Raw genomic sequence first — 19,779 nt, 5'->3', positions numbered from 1 at the left:
CATATGGATAAGATTGCCAAGTATGAATAAGTCTATCTTTTAAGCCTTTTCACAACCTCATTTTATTTCATCGGATTAAAATTTTCTTCCCAGTCGTTTTTTGCGTGCTCTTAGCACTTTTCTCTTTTTTCTGGTTTCATGTTGATGCTTATCATTTAAGTGTTGCACCTTTCACAGCTATATAGTGTTCTATAAGATGAATTATTGCATACTTTCTCTTTTATTACCGTCGTTTCGTAGAGTTTAAGCACCATTATCATACAAAGTTGCTGTAAAAAGGTAATCAAACTTTACTGATTAAAATGAAAATGCGAACAAAATTATGAATCAATTCTCATTCAACGAGCGAAAGTGCAAAGTAATCATCTGGATGCATAAGTAGGTAGCATGTTGGGGTGGGAAAAAATTGAAAAATGAAAGAGCGATTGCACTTTGGAAATTAACATACTTTGAATTTCTTTTATGTATCAAGAATATCTCAACCTCAACATTATGCTTATTGCTTATTGTATAAATATGCACATAATATATTTTACAAATTTGTTCTTACTGATATATTAAAAATGAATAAACAAAATAAACGATCAGGTCTTGCAATTTTTAATTACTTACTCAATAGCTAAGTGGCGTGGCAAAATTTTGAAACAAACTTGATCTGCGTGCAAACATAACAAATGCTGTCGAAAAAATTAAAGCTCTATCTCTTATAGTCTCTGAGATCTAGGTGTTCATACGGACAGACGGACAGACACACAGACGGACGGACGGACAGACGGACATGGCTATATCGTCTCGGCTGTTGACGCTGATCAAGAATATATATACTTTATAGGGTCGGAGATGCCTCCTTCTACCTGTTACATACATTTCCTGCCGGCACAAAGTTATAATACCCTTCTACCCTATGGGTAGCGGGTATAATTAAAAATCCTTGTCATTGTAATCAAATGTGAGCAACTTTATTAAATTTGGTAGGAATAAAATAGGATAATATAAAGTGGGTTGTAGTAATATTAGACAGTGGACAGATAGACAGACGGATAGTCGGCCTTAGCTATTCTTGCTGATCAAGAATAAATATACTTTATAGCGTCGGATATGCCTTTTTCTGCGTGTTACATATGCATATGTTTTTGCTATAAACAATAAGCTATACGCGTAAAACCCTTCTACCTTATAGGCTACTCAATATTTTTACAAGATTATTGAGTGCTCATATTATTGAGTTAATCGCAAGGTTGCAAATATAATATTAGTAAAATGAGCACACAGGGAGATGCAACATGGTCTCCGTAGCATTAAAGAATAGGTATTAGGCTGGAAATACTAACTATGGAGACGAAATGTTTGCAAATGTTCAAGCACTTGCAATAAATACTATTTAGATTTGGGTAATGGGAAATTAGGTAATCGTAGTAAGTCATTGAAATTTGTCGATTATTGAGTCATTATCGGATTTGTGTTGGGTTCCAGAGAATTGAAATACACTTCAGTAGTTTTTAATATATCATAGGGAACGGTTCGTGTTCATTTTGGCAGTATAAAACATTTTTTTTAACCTGTTTTTACAAACGATGGACTTTGCGACAGTTGATTCGGTGTATGAAAATCTTTTTTCAGCTCAAAATTTTTTTGCGATGCACGAGCAGCAGCAGCAAATAGATAAACAAAATTCGATGATGGCTAACAGCTCGCTGATCGATCTCGATATGTTTCGTTATGAGGATGGTGGGGGTGATGCGTGCGGTTCGCTCCTATTGGGTGAGGACTTTTGCGGCACTTTCAAGGACGACACTATTGGTGGTGTCAACAGCGGCAGCAGCAGCAGCAATAGCAATAACGCCACCAATGGCGAGAATGATAAAAATATGAATGGCGGCAACAGCATTACCACCATTAAGAATACCACCGAAGGTGGGTTAATGGATTCAACATCGGCAACAAGCACAACAAAAGTAACTGCAACAGCAGTCGCTGCAAAAACTACTAATATAACATCCTTGCTGGAGTTGCAGGCCCAACAGCAACAGTCGTTGCAGCAGCGGGACAAAGTTAATGATGAAGCAGAGAAACCGTTGGATGCATTTGATATGCAATCCTCAATGACGGACAATCGGGGAGCACCGCTTGGCTGTCTCTGGTCCTCGCAATTACGCCTGCCACGACCAGCACCAACTATTCAGATCGGCGAAGAGAAATTTGTGCTTCGTACCGATACTATATTCGTATTAGGCATGCGCCTAAATGTAACTAAGAATGATATCATCGTGTTCTTTGGCAAGATGGGCCACATCAAGATGGACGAGCTGACTTTAAAGCCGAAGATCTTTGTCTACAAGAACAAGCTAACTGGTCGCTCGAAGGGTGAAGCCACCATTACATACACTAGCCCTTATGCGGCCCAGGCGGCCATACATTATTTAGATGGCGCCAAGTTCCTGGGCCAAGTCCTGAGTGTTGTTCCGGCTTACCTTTCCACACGACCGGGCAAGAGCGTACGATTCAGTTACGCCCAGGATCCGATTATCGACCAGCAGCGACGTCAGCGTCAGAAGAAATGGAAGCCCGCCATTGACAATTGGGTCTGTGAGTTGTGCAGGAACAGCAACTTTGTGTGGCGACTCAGCTGCAATCGCTGTCAGGTTAGCAAGAGCGAGGCCGTAGCCAATCCTGTCGCTGGGTCAGGCCAAAGCACTTGGCGTCCACGTAAGCGCGATTGGACTTGCGGCTTTTGCTTCAACGTTAACTTTTGGTATCGTCAGAAATGCAATCGCTGCCGTGCACCCAAAGCAGAGCTGCAATCGGGCTCAGAATCAGATAGGGATAAGTGGGAGCTGGTCGTCAGCCAGACTTCCGTGGTTTAACTTGACCAATTAACAAAACTTTATAGGCACACACCCCTTTAAATTGAAAGTGAATATTGCCAACTTCTTTTTTTTTAATCTCTTTTGAAAAATTCTTTCATACATTTCAATAAATGAAAAGTGGCGTCTTTAAATGTTTATTTGAGTGCCTTTCTATTCGTAGTTCTTTCGATTTTTAAGAATGACAGGGATAATCGCTTAAATTAAAACTAAATACTTATTGATTTATCTATCGTTGCTACATACGAAACACAAAACGGTCGTGTGCATACAGCTGGCGGCCAAAAGCAATTTTCTATTAGCAGCCAGATGGTGGATGCCTCTGGAACGCAGTAAAAAAGGATTTGAATCTAGCAACATCCTCAGTATTCAACCGGCAAGAACAGAACGAGACTGCCAAATGCCAGATGACAACTGGCAAAAACATTAACCAGCACTTGGCATTGTTGTTGGTTGGGGTTCAGTTCATCTTGGTTTTGGATTGTAGTTTGGGCTGGGTTATGAGGCTTGTGTTGCAGCTTTTGATGTTACGCAGAGTGCGTTAGTGTCAGTGTGCGACACAACAACAACCACAACAACAACAACGCACCCACAGACTGCTGTCAAATGTACATGCAATAAAATATGTACGTGTCTAAATTTTAATATGCCTGCGTGTCTGTTTAGCATTCGCCTCAATCCTCTTTCAGATTCTCTGTCTCTTTCCCTATATAGCTTGTTGCTGTGCTGCGCTTCTTATTTACGCTGTGCTCTGTTTATTTGACTTTCCAGACTACTTATTTATTACACTGCATAATGAAATTTCCCGTAATCCTTATTAAAACCAAAGCTAAACAACAACAAACCCATAAGCAAACAACATGCTCACAACAGCCTCTTCATTGTTAAGGAATTTTACTTTGATATTTGACACTGTCTCTTGTCTTTTGAGATCTAAATCATTTTTCAGTAAACAAATTAGACATACTTGTATGTCAACCAAAATAATACTTTCATGTAGTTATGCCCAATTAAGACTCGATCAGAGCACACATACATATTTATCAGTCAAATAGGTGTGCTCTCTTTTGTTTCCAATATTACGTGCAAATAATAATACAAGCGATTTCAACAAAACCTAAACCAACAAACCAAATAAACTAAAAAGGTGTTTAGTTAAATAGAACCAAATATTTAATTTGCAGAATAAAAAAGGATTTATATGACTTTCGAAAATTATAGATTTATTTGGCTTTTCTTGTTTGCAAAGTTGACTTTTGTATTAACAAATAGATTTTTAGGAATAAAAAAAGCAAATTGGATTAGAGAAAGTTTACTATGTGGCCTTACATAGAGTTATTTACATATACACTTCACATAGCCTTTTATTTTTCTTTGAAATGAAAACTGTTGAATCTCAAGCCTTGTGCATCACTTTAGACCCGAATTGTTTGAGCCGTTAACATTGAGTGGAGTCAATTCAAAGGTGCTAGGATACCTATTAAATAAATATTGTTTTTGAAGCTTAACTGTTGCTTTCAGCACTCTACGCTGTTTCTGCTTGTCAGATAAGTACGGGTATTATCGAGTATCGAAGGAGCAGACGTCTAACATCGTCCACACGTGCAATACAAATAAATCAGGCAGAGGGATCCAAATTGTATCGCATTGTTGCATATTTCGACTCACCCTGTCCTACTTTATTTGCTTGCAGTATTTGCTATTTGCTATTTGATTCTTCTTCAGCTTAGTTCTCAAAAACGCTTAAAGCTGCATCGAAATCTGAAACGGAATCATTGAAATAAGAAAAGGAACTCAACTGAAGGTGTGAGTATGTGCGTTGATCAAAAGGGTAGAGACTGTCAGTTCAATTGGCTGCCACGTTGATTTCCCATCGATTCTGACTTTCCCTGAACACCCTATTGTGACCTTCAATCCGCTTGTCAGTTACACAGCGCGCTCACTGCTTTATAGAGCAAAAGGGTTGTGATAGAGAAGTGCTGACAAAGCATTTATCTTGCACAAATTTCAACAGCTCCATCCACATAAGTTTGTTCAAAAGCATTAACGTATCTTTAGAAACCACCGCAAAATAGTCGCATTTTGTAAAGTTTTCAATTAAATGGGATTGCTATGCAATGTAAATGTATAATACTTCAAAATCTTTGAAAAATCGTTTTGATTCCAAAGAAGAAAATTTTAGCAATAATATTATAAACATAGCAGAAATAGGAAAAACAATATATATATGGAAAACAGAAATATATTCTATACGAATTTATTAGGAAATAGCAAACGAGGCAATGAAAGTTTGCATTTGAGTACATCTGCTTTATAAAGGTAGGTATTCTAGGTTTTATGTGAATCGACGTAAGATTCATAAAGGGCAGAAAGCATGTCCAATGCTCAGATGCAGACACAAACAAATCGTGAATTTGTGTGATTTAGTGCAACTATTACATCGAATCTTTGTTATACTCTTACCGAAAGAAGATTAAAGAGTTAGATAATTCCTTCATTGAGTATTGCAATATTTTTCTCATTAGGAAATAGATTTACATTTGTTTGTTAATAAAATATTTAAACCAATTAAATTCAATACTCTTTTAATCGCTAAACTTTGCCAGTTTGAGACAAACGAATTTCATTATGAGTAAGTCACTTTGCCAATCACTTTAAAGCAAGAGACGCCTTTCTAATGCTACGAGAATATTTTTCTCTTTCGATTTTCAACTTTCAAGTAAAGAGCACGTAAACCGGCATTTATATCCGAGTCGCCGCACTTTATCATCCACTCTCTCGCTCAGTGGGAAAATAGGTTGAATAAAAATTTAAACATGAAGAGAGCTTGACATCCGTTTCATAAACAAAAACACAACATGCAACAGTTTGGTGGATAAAAGACTAGGGGTATTTATAATTTAAATAAAAGCAAAATACACAGCTAGATGCGATGTGAAAAATTAAAAAATTTAACCACCTTTATCTATAATTTTTTTATGTATTTGTGTGATTTACAGGATGTTAAAAGTTCCATATGATGATGATAATATATACTTTTCATTTTGGCTTTAAAATATACTCGAACAAACTATTGGATCTATTGAACATATTGTACTATTAATTTGATGGAGAATTAGGTCTATTAGGTCTTAGTGAAGTCTACAACTAGATTGACGAATTTCTCTGGTTGCTCCATATGAACTTTGTGCTCTGAATCCAAATACTCTACACGTAAATTGGGAAAGTACCTATTCATAATTTTCACATTGTCCGATGTCACAAACTTAGTTTTCAAAGCCGCAATGAGAAGAGTCTCCCCCTGATATGGCCCCAGTCCTGAAATCGTTTTCTCATAATCAATCATTGTTTCCTGCCACCCATTGAGAATTGCCTGGGGATTTGATCGCCAGTCGAAATCACCTGACTCAGTCTTCCTTAGGTTATGAATAACCAGAATTAAATCCAGATCATTTTTCACAAGTTTAATGAAAGAAGGTACTATAAACTTGCGACCTTCTGACAGAGTGAACTTTTTAGGAATGGTCTCGACCACCTCAATCATTGTCTTAAATATGTTCGACATATTTAAGATTTCATCTGGGAGATGTCCAGGAGTGATATCCACAAAAATGGCGCGCTCCACCATCTCAGGCTGAGTCAACGCCAGTGTCATTAACGCCCTCCCGCCCATGCTATGTCCTAGTGCTACTATGCGATTTAACTTATGGCTCTTAATGAACGCTGCCGCATCAGCGGCCAAATGCTTTGGTGTGTGTTGCGGGCTATGAGCGCTCTTGCCGTGATTTCGTGCATCAACAGCAATGACAGGCCGTGATCCTCGCTTAGCTATTTTTCGGCTAACACGACGCCAATTGGTTCGGGATGCGCTTAGACCATGCATTAGCAATATCGGAGGTTGCTTTAATTGACTATGAGGCATCTTATACACAGCGTAATCCATTTTAACTGTCTGAATAGATTGATCTCCAGAACTGTAACTACGTCCCAAAACTGTGAATCGCAGCGCCACCAAATTACGTGTGAAGTGCTTAAGAACCATTACTGTGTAAATTAATTTTGAAACAAAAAAAAAATTGACAATATTTCCAAAGGTCCACAGATATAATATCTATATTTCAATACTACAACACTAAGCATGATACAACTCTTCGATCTGAGTAACAGAACCATCATTAGTTAGCCTAATAATTGTTTCAGTTTGTTTTTTCTCACTGTAAAGACGGCATGCGACAAATCAATCAGAGAATTACCCATTATTATTATTATTATTAGGTGGCACTACAACCCATTTCGGGTTTTGGCCGACCTCAGCGTCTCCCTCCAGGCGCCTCTGCTCTTCGCGCGCCTCCTCAATTGGAAATTCCCAGCAGATTAAGGTCCTGCTCTACTTGGTCCTTCCAACGAAGATTTGGTCGTCCCTTCGTCGTCGCCCGTAGTCGACTCTCGCTTCGAATACCTTCTGAGCTGGAGATTCTTCATCCATACGCACAACGTGTCCGAGCCAGCGCAGACGTTGTATCGTGATGCGCCGGACCACGTCCACGTCGTCGTACAACTCGTACAGCTCGTGGTTCATCCGAATGCGAAAGTCGTCCCCAATCCGAACGGGACCGAAGATCTTGCGAAGAATTTTCCTCTCGAACACTCCAAGCGCTGCTGCATCTGTCATTGACACTACCCATGCTTCTGCGCCATATAAGAGCACGGGTAGTATGAGTGTCTTGTAGAGTGCTAATTTTGTTCGGCGAGAGGGTCTCTATTGCACATTTGCCTACTCAGACCAAAGTAGCACCTATTGGCAAGTGTGATTCTTCGCTTGATCTCCAGGCTGACGTCATTTTTGGTGTTGATGGCAGTGCCAAGGTATGTGAACTCCTTGACCACTTCGAACATATAGTTGTCTGCTACCACCTGGGAGTCTAGTCGCCGCGCCTCCCTGCTTGTCGACAGCATATACTTCGTCTTGCCCTCGTTTACCGCCAAACCCACTTTTGCTGACTCTTTTTCGATAGCGGAAAATGCAGCAGTGACATCACGCTTGCTGCGGCCAATGATGTCAATATCATCCGCGTAAGCAAGAAGCTGGACACTTTTATAAAATATAGTGCCAGCACGATGCACACCGGCTTTCCGCAAGACCCCTTCCATCACAAAGTTGAAGAGGTTGCACGACAGGGGGTCGCCTTGTCTGAAACCTCGAACGGTATTGAAAGGTTCGGAGAGGTTCGTTCCTACCTTGACAGAGCTGATGGTGCTGCTCAATGTCATCCTGCAAAGACGTATCAGCTTTGCAGGAATACCGAACTCAGACATGGTGGCATATAGGCGTTCTCGTGTCGGACTATCGAATGCAGCTTTGTAATCGACAAAGAGATGATGTGTGTCAATTCCATTTTCGTGGGTTTTCTCAGGATTTGGCGCAATGTGAAGATCTGGTCTATGGTGGATTTGCCAGGTCTGAAGCCGCACTGATAAGGTCCGATCAGTGTGCTGGTATACGGCTTCAGTCGTTCACATATTACGCTCGATAGGACCTTATATGAGATGGCAATCAGGCTAATTCCCCGGTAGTTGGTGCATATCGTCGGGTCGCCTTTCTTCAGCACAGGACAAAGGACGCTGAGATTCCAATCGTTGGGCATGCTTTCCTCTAGCCATATTCTGCAGAAGAGCTGATGCATGCACCTTATCAGCTCTTCGCCGCCGGCCTTAAACAACTCTGCAGGCAGTCCATCAGCACCGGCTGCTTTGTTGTTTTTGAGTCGCATAATAGCAACTCGGACCTCGTCATGGCTAGGTAGTGGTATATCCACATTGTCGTTGATTGGTGGTATCGGGTTGCTTCCTCCAATGGCGGGATTGGTGCCGTCATCGCCTGCTAGCAGCTTGGAGAAATGCGCCCTCCATAACCTCAGCGTGCACTGCGTATCTGTAACCAGAATCCCGTTTTCATCTCGACAGTTAGATGCTCCGGTCTTGAAACCATGTGTCAGACGGTTGACTTGTTGGTAAAATTTTCGAGCATCATTTCTGTCCTGCAACACCTCGAGTTCCTCGCACTCTCGCTTTTCTTTCTCCCGTTTTTTCCGTCTAAAAAGCCGCCTCTCTTCCTTCCTTTTCTCCCTGTAACGTTCACACGTAGCTCGCGTTGCGCCAGACTGCAGCGTTCTTCTGTAGGCGGCGTTTTTTGCCGCAGCTGCGACGCGACACTCCTCGTCATACCATTGGTTCCGTGTGGGTGGGCGCTTGAACCCAATGGCTGTTTCAGCGGCAGCTCGCATGGAGTGGGATATGTGCGCCCAGAGTCCGCCGGCGTCAACAGGAAGAGGGGTTGGTTGGTGGAGCAGTTCCGAGAGGTGAGTGGAGTAGGCTGTTGCTGTCCGTTGTGATCGCAGCCTAGTGACGTCAAGCTTTCGTTGCGTGATGGGGCGTACGTTTTTCGCTCGGCTTAGCCGCATGCGTATCTTGGCTGCGACAAGATAGTGGTCCGAGTCTATGTTGACTCCACGGAACGTACGCACGTCCATCACACTTGAGGCATGCCTTCCGTCTATCACAACATGATCAATCTGGTTGCGCGTTTTCTGATCAGGGGACAGCCATGTGGCCTTGTGGATGTCGAGGTGCCGAAATCTGGTGCTACTCACTACCATGTTTCGCGCCGCGGCGAAGTCAATCAGCCTGAAACCGTTGTTCGAGGTGGTCTCGTGGAGGCTGAATTTACCGACGGTGCGGTCAAAGATGCGTTCGCGCCCAACCTTTGCGTTGAAGTCCCCGAGGATGATCTTCACGTCGTGGTTTGGGCAGCGGTCGTATGTGTCCTCGAGTCTCGCGTAGAATGCATCCTTAGCAGCATCATCCTTCTCCTCCGTCGGGGCGTGCGCGCAAATTATGCTAAGATTAAAAAATCTAGCTTTGACGCGGATTGTAGCCAGCCGTTCACTCACTGGGGTGAAATTGGAGACGTGGTGGCGAAGTCTCCGGCTTACTACAAATCCGCATCCAAATTCGCGCCTCTCCGCATGGCAGCTGTAATAAATATCACAGTTTGCTCGCTTGGAACAACCTTGTCCTGTCCATCTCATTTCCTGGATGGCGGTAATGTCAGCCTTTAATTTCTCGAGGGCATCCGCCAGTTGGATAGAGGCACCTTCCCAATTAAGGGTTCGGACATTCCAGGTGCATATCCTTAAATCGTAGTCCTTTTTCATTTTGCGGTGGTCGTCAACATAAGGGGGGATCCTTTCCGAGGCTTTCGCTTTGGTTTTCCTTGGGCTTCTTTTTTCCGAGGCGGGTTCCAAACCCTGCGCTCAACCATTTACCGTCCGGATGACTCGCTGCACACATTAGCTCGCTATCTAGCGGATGCTAAGATAGCTACCCAGGAGGTGCCACGAGGAGGCTGTGTGTCAACTTGCAATCATTCGTAGACAGAGATCGCACTGGCGGCCACCAAGTTGACCGCAATCAGAAACTTTACTCTGTACGAATGAAAGCCATCCCAACCCAATCCCAGAATTACCCATATTTATGATTATTTGATAGCATGCTCTTGTTTTCTATACCAATGGTTTAAAGTTAAGTCAGAGCTCTAATATTTACAAAGCTTTTAGTCTATACTGCAACCATTTAAGTATAAGCACTAACCATACAATACATGGATATGTCAAACAGCTCAAATAGTGGTTTCACTCAAAACAGAATTATTTGCACCAAAAGCCATGACAACAACCGCTCAGCGGCAGTCTGATTTCGAATTTCGAGCATCGCACAGTGGGCGATTTGGTCTCGCTAGCGGCATTTAATTCAAATTTTCAAATTTAAAAAACCGTTAGTATTTTCTCACATATCGATAGATAATTAGATTTTTAAAAGCTTTTTAAAAGCTCTACGATCAGCTGATCATGAGCTGCGAACGGACAAACACACCATATGATTTTGCAAAGAGCTTTACACAATTTTTTCTCTTTGCGCGCATTGAATTTGAGTTCCTCGGAAATTTACAATTTTTAGTGAAATTGTTAGGAGTTTGGTATTTTATTATATTCAAGGTATGTATTTTAAAAAAAATTAATGTTTGTGTAGCTCATAAAACGTAGTGGTAATTCAGTGTATTAACAACTAGCCCAGATTAGTATACACCTGTCTTTCGTGGAGTAGAACTTACCTGATTCAAGTGGATTCAGTCTAACTCTTTTATTAGTCGAAAGTGTGAATCAGTGGCGTCCAAAATGTGTAATATGAACTCATATTACCTGCTAGCCTTCAAACTATGGTACTTTTTAGACACAGTGTTAGTACCAAAAAGGGATCTTTTTTTTTCCATCATCCCATCATTTTTTAAATAAAGTTTATATATGAAATATAAGTTCAAATAAAATAAAAGTACAACAAAATTTTAAATTAAAAAAAAAATTTTTAAATTAAAAAAAATTTTTAAATTAAAAAAATTTTTAAATTAAAAAAAAAATTAAAAATAAATTTAAAAAACTAATTTTTTAACTTAAAAATTTTATGATTTTTCTCTGATCAGTGAAAAAATCGACTGAAGACATCTATTTTAGTTTAGAAGTTATTAATTAAATGCCGCTAGCGAGACCAAATCGCCCACTGTGCATCGGGCGCATCGTGCACTTTGCTGTCAGATTCTGCCAAGCAAAAATAGCTAGATTTAAAATAAAAGTTGCTAAAAATCGCTATAAATTATGTGGAAATTTAAGAAAAGCTTAATCAATAACATTTTGCAATCAAAGACAAAATAAGTCAGAAAGCTTCAAAGCACACTTGACTGTGAGATACCCGCTACACATTTTGAATAAGAGCAAAATATTGAGGTATTATTTTAAAAATATACAAATAATACTACAAATATTCCAAACAATATATTTGGTATATCTATATAATACCTCATTCAAAATATACCATAGACGGCACATTATACTAGATTGTCAGCCAAAGCAACTAAGAACCCTAGCAAGAAGGCGTTTTTGCCCATACAAAAGTATTTCTTAATAACAATTTTTTTCTGATCGCAACCAAATTTTCAGGAATCATAACTACTACGAGTATTGTTATTATTGTATAAAGCTCTAAATTTAAAATTACGCTTATTATTTGATTTTTGTTGATTTGCGGGGGCGGAAGTGGGTGTGGTAAAAATTTGAAACAAACCAAATTTTCAGGAATCACAATTACTATAGTAATTATTGTATATACCAAAATTCGCAACTCAAGCTTTAAAATTACGCTTGTTTTTCGATTTTTTTGATTGGCGGGGGCGAAAGTGGGCGTGGCAAAAGTTTTGAAACAAACTTGATCTGCGTGCAAAGGGGCTGTCCATATATTACGTAATCACTTAGGTGGTGGGAGGTGGTCAAGGAAATGATTATGTTTGATTACATGGGGTGGGAGGAGTCTTGGACAATGATTACGTAATCCTTTTATAAAAATTTTGTTGTTAAAAGTATTTATTCAAAAATTGGTTTAGCGCCGATTACTCCGTCGATAAGTACCGAATGCAATAATTCATGAAAATGTAGCTGTAAGCTTCGATTGGAAATCAAAGAAAACTCCTGTACCGTGTGGCTTGGACAGCGAAAGAGAGAATGCCTAGTAATTCAGTCATACGAAGGATGTGAAGACCTCGAATGGCTTGACGAGGACTATGTAGACGACGAAGACGAAGATGATACCTGCGGATATAAACAGATTTTGACAAGCCAACTTCCAATAATAAAAAATTTTAAAGATTGCACTTTGGGCAAAAAGTCTCGAATTGCGGCATTTTTACCATTTTTGAAGATAGAAACATTAAACTTTGTACATATACCTAAAAAATAAAGATCGAATTTCGGATTTTTTTCTTTTTTCAATTGGACCACGCCTTTCTTCCCGCCCACCTTACCATGAGGTTATAATTTTCGACTTTTTTCTAAAAATTTGTTTTAAAATATTTTAATGTAATATATTTAATAAAATTAAACTAAATTTATTAAATTAATATATTTTTAGCAAATTCGCATTTTCAATTTAATTTGGATCATAGCAAAATTAAATAAAAAATTAATTAGAGCCCAATATTATGTTTTGTGACTCCATACCTTGGTGTCCAGTTAATAATTTATTCTTCACAAAGCTCTTCCTCCAACTCCAGGGAACTTTGCTCAAAAATTTCAAGTTCATTATCTCCGCCTTCTTCTACCTGATTATCATTATTGTCCACACAAGCCCATGTTATTGGGGGCTCAATATCAGGAGATTTCAAAAGAGCTATAACATCTCTTGGTAGGCTTTTTTATAGTTTAATCTTTGGCGTTCCTTTAGATTTATAGTTGAAAGCAGTGGGTCAGAGGAATCCAATACTCTATTAAACACATCTGATATGGTATTCAGGCGGCTGTTTTTCCTTGCATGAGAAAACATATCGAGTTTGTACAATTTTTTTGCGCTCTTCTGACGCATTTTCACGGAGAGCCCCTAGAAGAAGTACGGAGGTTTCCATAATTTGGTGCCAATGTACCAGTACTTTATGCAAAATTTGAGACATTAGATACCACTTATAAGTATTAACGTATAAGTACATCAAGTACCTACTTTAACTTTTGATGGGCATACCTAAAACTCACATTATGTAGCAATTAAAATTATATAAACACTTTTCAAAACGTCATGCAACAATAGCATTGACTTTCCTGTTTCATAGACTAGTTTAAATGCTAATTTTCACTTTAACCTTGGTCCTGCCTAAGTATACGTCAAGTGTTTACGACAAGGCTCAATTATGAACGAGGATGCAAGCCATTGCGCAGGCTTTTCTGTTGCATTTTCGTAAATTAGTGTTATTCAATCTGAAAAACTGAATAAGCTTATCTGCTTCACAGCAGTTTGTTGGCGGTTGTTGTTGCCCCAAAAATCAAACAACGTTGGAAAACAAGACGTAAATACAACTGCAACATTGAGTTTTGCCGTAAATCGGGCAAAAACGGACAAAAATGTTAACCACTACTTGATTGTTAACAGTTTAGTTAATAACATTCAGCTTTAATATTGCCTCGACCGGCCTAGACGCACTAGTTACACTCCACAGAAACACAAATACATTTGTTACCAGGGACCTTAAAATATACCAATAACACATTGCATGATTGGACAATATATCACATGTACTAAAAATTTAGTGCCAATAATTAAAATTACATACCTTGACAATTAAATTCCATATTCAAGCTTTTTTGTTTGATCTAATATTTGAATATAAAATTGACAGAAAAAATCACAAATTTTCTCGCCAATTTATTTTTTTAGAGGGTCCAGACCATAGTCTTTAAATATGGGCGAATAACAAATTACCAACGAAGTCTACAATTTTATAAAAATATGTTTCAGTATTCTTGATGTATTCTAATTAAAAAAATAAAGTCAATTTAATAATACCGAACACAAAAAAAATGTAAAAATGCCGCACTTTGCGACTTTTTGCCCATAGTAGATTGACTGGAATCTCCTTTTGAAAATACAAATTAAAAGAACAAATTTTCATATTTTTCTTTTTTTGTGATTACGCAATCATTGTTATGGGGGGGAGGGTGTTCATCAAATGATTACTTTTGTTTGCCAGAAAACGTGATTACGTAATATATGGACAGCCCCAAACATAAACAAGTAAGAAAGCTACAGTCAAGTGTACTCGACTGTGAGATACCTACCCATTTTGAATAAAAGAAATATACTTTGCGGTATTTTTCTCAAAATATACCAAATATACTATAAAAATACTAATAATATACCAAATGGTATATTTGGTATATCGATATAGTACCGCATTCAAAATATACCATAAACGGCACAATATAACAGATTGTCAGTCAAAGCAAGTAAGACCCCCAGTAAATAGACGTTTTTACTCATACAAAAGTATTTCTTTAATAACTTCCACAATTTGTATCTGATCGCAACCAAATTTTTAGGAATCATAACTACTACTTATTATATACCAAAATTCGCAGCTGTAGCTTTAAAATTACGCTTGTTATTCGATTTTTTTGATTTGCGGGGGCAGAAGTGGGCGTGGCAAAAATTTGAAACAAACTTGATCTGCGTGCAAACATAACAAATGCTGTCGAAAAAAAATTATAGCTCTATCTCTTATAGTCTCGTCTTGGCTGTTGACGCTGATCAAGAATATATATACTTCATAGGGTCGGAGATGCCTCCTTCTACCTGTTACATACATTTCCTGCCGGCACAAAGTTATAATACCCTTCTACCCTATGGGTAGCGGGTATAAAAACAACAATTTATTAAAGTATTTAATAAGTTTCCTCTTTTGTAAAAATTAATAAATTCACTATTTTTGTTAATTTAAAAATGTTTTTTCGATGGGTTTTTAAATATTTCTCAACAACAGCAATGACAATAACATAAAAATAGTGGCGGTAAAAATGTACCGTGCGCGATGTCCCGTGCGAATTTACATCAAATTGAATTAAAAAAAATACAAGTCGTCTTTGAAAAAAATTATAATCTTTTAAAGAGGCATCAATGCACAAAAGTTTAAAATAAGTTGCATTAAAGTATTGCCTCTGGATTCGCTGAAATTTGCGTTTGAATTGGTTGACCTCTTAAACCACTTCTGTTTTGTGTCCCGTGCGAATCACTTGACTTCTGCAATTATCTTCTAAATCAAAAAATACCCAACATCAATCTTTACACCAATGAAAGAGCTAATAAAATGCTATACATTAAGCTTTTTATTTGAGAAAAAACGATTCCTTTTTTACCGTGTTTTTACTTTGAACGCGTACGAATGTCCCGTGCGCGATTTTGGAAATGCCCATATGCTCGAAAGGTGGGCAGCGGGGAGGAATCAATGTATAAAACAAGTATCAAGTAGGGCTGTCGAAAATTTTAAAAAATGTATCGATGGCATTGTTTTTATCAAATAATATGATAATAATATTTCTAAATATCCCCGAAAAATATCGATATATTTGATATTTTTGATTTTTTTTAATAAAAATGTTTTTTCCTGGATAATAAAAAGAAAATAAGTTTTATAAACTTAAATTTTTTAATTATATTTTTAATCAATATATATATAATTATATGTTCGCGGTGCACGAACAGTAAAAAAATAAAACACAAGGATTTATTTTTGTTTACTTAATAGACTACTTTATTTTTATTTGCAAGCTCGCGGGCTACGCGTCTTGAGTGAGGAAAGTGTCTTTAAAAACTGAACTCACAATATGCTGAGCTCTAACATGAAAGTTCTTATTACGACTTAGGGCTAACATACGTGTGATGTTCTGTGTTTGTGTTAGTGCAGTAATGCTGAGTCCTCAAGTTGCAAATGGAAAATTTTAGTGGACTTTGGATTTTTGGAAGTGGCACGATCGCCAATGTAATAGGATCTTTTTGTTTGTGACAGTCGGTGCCGTCGCGACAAGTGTTTATGTTTATGATATGATTTGTGGGAAAGAATTTGGAAGATAGGGGAATAATTATGAGTGTTTGTCACGTACGAGAAATTATTCTGGAGATGGATATATTACTCCCCCAACCTATAGAGATTAGCTTGTCCTCAAGCGTTTAGTTCAGGGTACATAAGTGGGACTGGAATTTCAATATTATCGGTTTCAGCATTAGCACTTATGTCTGTGTCATGTGTTCTTACAAATTTTTGTGTTATTATGTTGAATAGTGTTTTAATTTTCTTATTCACTAAGTTGTATATAACAATGAGGATTAATATTAGTACAATTATAATTATTGGATATTTATAATTATTGTTCTCTCTATTGTTATACAAAATCATTTCTTTTATTTCAATGTGTGATAGTGGTTCTATTTTAGTTACATTGTACTCTGTGAACATAATGGTTGTAAATTGCTGTGCTCTATTTGAAATTTTAACATTTTTAATTCAATAGTACAATTAAATATTTTTATTATTTTATCTTTTTCGATGTACATATCTAAATCATTACAATTTGATTTAGTTTGGTTCTGGTTAAGTTCCAGGTTATTATGATATTCGGCTCTACTATTTGTTTAAATTCTTGTTTACGATATTTATTAAAAGTGCAAACTGGGGTTTCATGTTTTATTATATTAGTTATGCATTGGTCATTTATAATCTTTTTAGAAATTGAATTTGAAACAAAGTTATTGTGTAGATAAAATTTTCCTTCAACATTTTCATTGATGATTTGTCCATTCTTATCTGGGTATGGGATTACTTGGAAAGTTTTAGTTTCAAGATTACTCAATGGAATGTGGGACATGATGAAAATTTCATTTGTAAGTGTACTGAACCAAGCAGAAGTTTTAATATTCATCAATTTTTCGTGATTAATGTGATCTATTTGATCGTGTTTAAGTAATTTTGGATTAAATATTCCTAAGCGAGTTAATTGTAGGCTTAGTTCGATATCTTCTATATATTCGGTAAAATGTTCAATGTTAAAAATTAATGAATTTAATTGTTTTTCTTCTTCCAAAATTTTGCTTTGATTATTTATAATATTAATACCTTGATTAAATGTATTTATAAAATCATTAAGATTATTTGCCTGAATTGAATTATGGGCAATTATGTTAATTTGGTTTTCAAATTGTTTCTTATCTTCTTCATCTAATGTGCCAAAAGGAATTTAAGTGATGATCCTATGAAATCGAATAAACCTCGTTTAGTACGACTTGTTATTCTGATACCTGCCATTTGTTTTCTAATTTATTCATTAAATATTTTATTTGGGGTATTTGTTAAAGATATGGCTTTGAGTTAATAATAAATCAAAAGAGTTCTCTATTTGTGTTACGTTTATAGTTAAGCAATGATGTTCGAAGGATATTGGTAAATTAATTGTTCCTGACTCAAATAGGATGAATCCTTGATCATTTTGAATGGGATTTACTTCGACTTGTTGAGCGTTTACGGTTGTGCAAATAATTGACAATATAAGTAACATCAGTAATGTTTCGTCACTTGGGCTGGAATTATTTTAAACTTCGATCTATAATGTGTAACTTTTCTGCCTCTATTTGTTTCTTCGTAATGTTTTTCATCGAGCTTTTTAATGTTACCTGTCTTTTTGAAAGGATTTGTGGTTTTTGATTTAACCAATGGGGCTTGTCTAAATCGTGTATCTACTTCAAAATCACTTCTGTTTTTATTGAGGTTATTTATTTGATTTACTTTATTCTCTTGTGAGTTATATTCAGGGGTTCCTGCATAAATAAAAATATCTGCTGGAGTTCTATTAGTTGCCTTATGTTTTGTTTTATGATTATAAGTATATAATATTGTTTCGAACTTTGTAATTTTATTTTCAATATTATCGTCGCTTCCTATTATTCTTAACTTTTCATTTATAGTTTTATGAAACCTTTCTATGTCTGATATTCCTGTTTTACTTGTTGTTATGTTAATTTTTATGCCTTCTTCTTGTAACCAAATTTGCAAAGCTGCACTGATGAATGCTGAGTCTTTGTCTGCTTTTATTTCTATGGGTTTTCCCATTTCATTAAAAACTTTTAGTAAAGCTCTTTTAGCTTCTAACCAATCTCTACTTTGAACTTCAACTAATGTTGTGAATTTGGAATAAACATCTATACAAGAAAGAAATTGTTTCTTATCTATCATATAAAAATCTGTAACATATTTATCCCTAACATTAAGTACTTCGGGTGTTATCTCAAACGTGAGTTTTGTATCTCTATGTTCGGTCTTGGCTATGTTGCAAATTTCACATTCATTAATTAGATTTTGTATTAGCTTCTGGTAATCAGGGTAATAATATTTCTCCTTAAACCAATTTATTGTTTTTTCTATACCTGGATGTAACAACTTTTTATGTGTTTTAAAATTAATTCTTTAAACTCTGCAAAGGTTTGTAAGTCAATTAATTTTAAGCTTGTTTTCATTACTTTAGTTATATTACTTGGGCTTATTATTTCTAAATAGGCTCTTTGAAAATTGGAAAATCTATTTCGTCATGAAAATAGACAACACTATTTTTCGAGCAAAGATATTCCTTTATCATATCTTTGGCATATTGGTTAGTCATTTCCTTGTAAGAAATTTTAATGTTAAGTTTATGAAAATAGTGAGTTGTTTCAACTTTATTATCGTCACTTTTTATGAATTCTATTTGCCTGTTAAAGTAGTTTAAAGGTCTTTCAGTTATTGGTATGTGATATTGACTGTCCTCTTTAGCACTATGTATAGTTGCTCCTGTGCTAATTGCATCTTCTCCTAAGAAATTCTCTTCTATTTTTATACGTGAAAGTGCGTCTGCTACGTTATTTTCCTTTCCTGGTAAATATTTGATTTGATAATCGTATTCGTTTAATCGGATTTTCCATCTTTGTAATTTCATGTTTGGTTCTTTAATGTTACTGAGCCAAACTAGTGGCTTGTGATCACTTAAGATCTGGAATTTTCTACCGAATAAGTAAGAACGGAAATATTTGGTTGCCCACACGATAGCTAATAGTTCTTTCTCTATAGCTGAATAGTTTGATTCGTGTTCGTTTAAAGTTCGACTTGCATAGCAAATGGGTTTGTGTTCCTGTGATAGAACGGCGCCTATAGCGAATTTGCTAGCATCTGTAGTCAATGAGAATGGTTTCTCGAAATTAGGATAAACTAGTATCGGATCGGACGTTATTAAAACTTTGAATTTTTCAAATGCTGACACATAAGTGGGATCTTTTATGTTTATGGTGGCGTTTTTCTTCAACTTTGTTGTCATGGGTTTTGCAATATTTGCGAAATTGGGTATAAATTTGCGATAAAATCCGCATAAACCTAGGAATGATTTGATTTCTTTTGCTGTCTTTGGTATTGGGAATTCAACAATTGCCTTAATTTTGTTTGGATTTGGTTTTATACCTTGCGTGGTGATTA

At 36.8% G+C, this 19,779-nt stretch overlaps 2 protein-coding genes across 2 annotated transcripts; one reads left to right on the top strand and one right to left on the bottom strand.

Annotated features, from left to right (window-relative positions):
- Window positions 1-1,484: 1,484 nt before the first annotated feature.
- Window positions 1,485-3,004, top strand: LOC133837225 (uncharacterized). The gene has a single exon (XM_062267901.1). The coding sequence runs from the start codon at window positions 1,575-1,577 to the stop codon at window positions 2,862-2,864; it is 1,290 nt and encodes a 429-aa protein (XP_062123885.1). The 5' UTR covers window positions 1,485-1,574; the 3' UTR covers window positions 2,865-3,004.
- A 2,780-nt stretch (window positions 3,005-5,784) lies between these two features.
- LOC133838377 (protein ABHD11) lies at window positions 5,785-6,977 on the bottom strand. The gene has a single exon (XM_062269451.1). The coding sequence runs from the start codon at window positions 6,904-6,906 to the stop codon at window positions 5,989-5,991; it is 918 nt and encodes a 305-aa protein (XP_062125435.1). The 5' UTR covers window positions 6,907-6,977; the 3' UTR covers window positions 5,785-5,988.
- Between the last annotated feature and the right edge of the window lie 12,802 nt (window positions 6,978-19,779).

The sequence above is a fragment of the Drosophila sulfurigaster genome, chromosome 2R (genome assembly GCF_023558435.1).
Source record: "Drosophila sulfurigaster albostrigata strain 15112-1811.04 chromosome 2R, ASM2355843v2, whole genome shotgun sequence".
Taxonomy (NCBI): Eukaryota; Metazoa; Arthropoda; class Insecta; order Diptera; family Drosophilidae; genus Drosophila; species Drosophila sulfurigaster.
The sequence above is the reverse complement of the archived record's forward strand: the minus strand, read 5'-3'. Positions and strand labels throughout refer to the sequence as shown.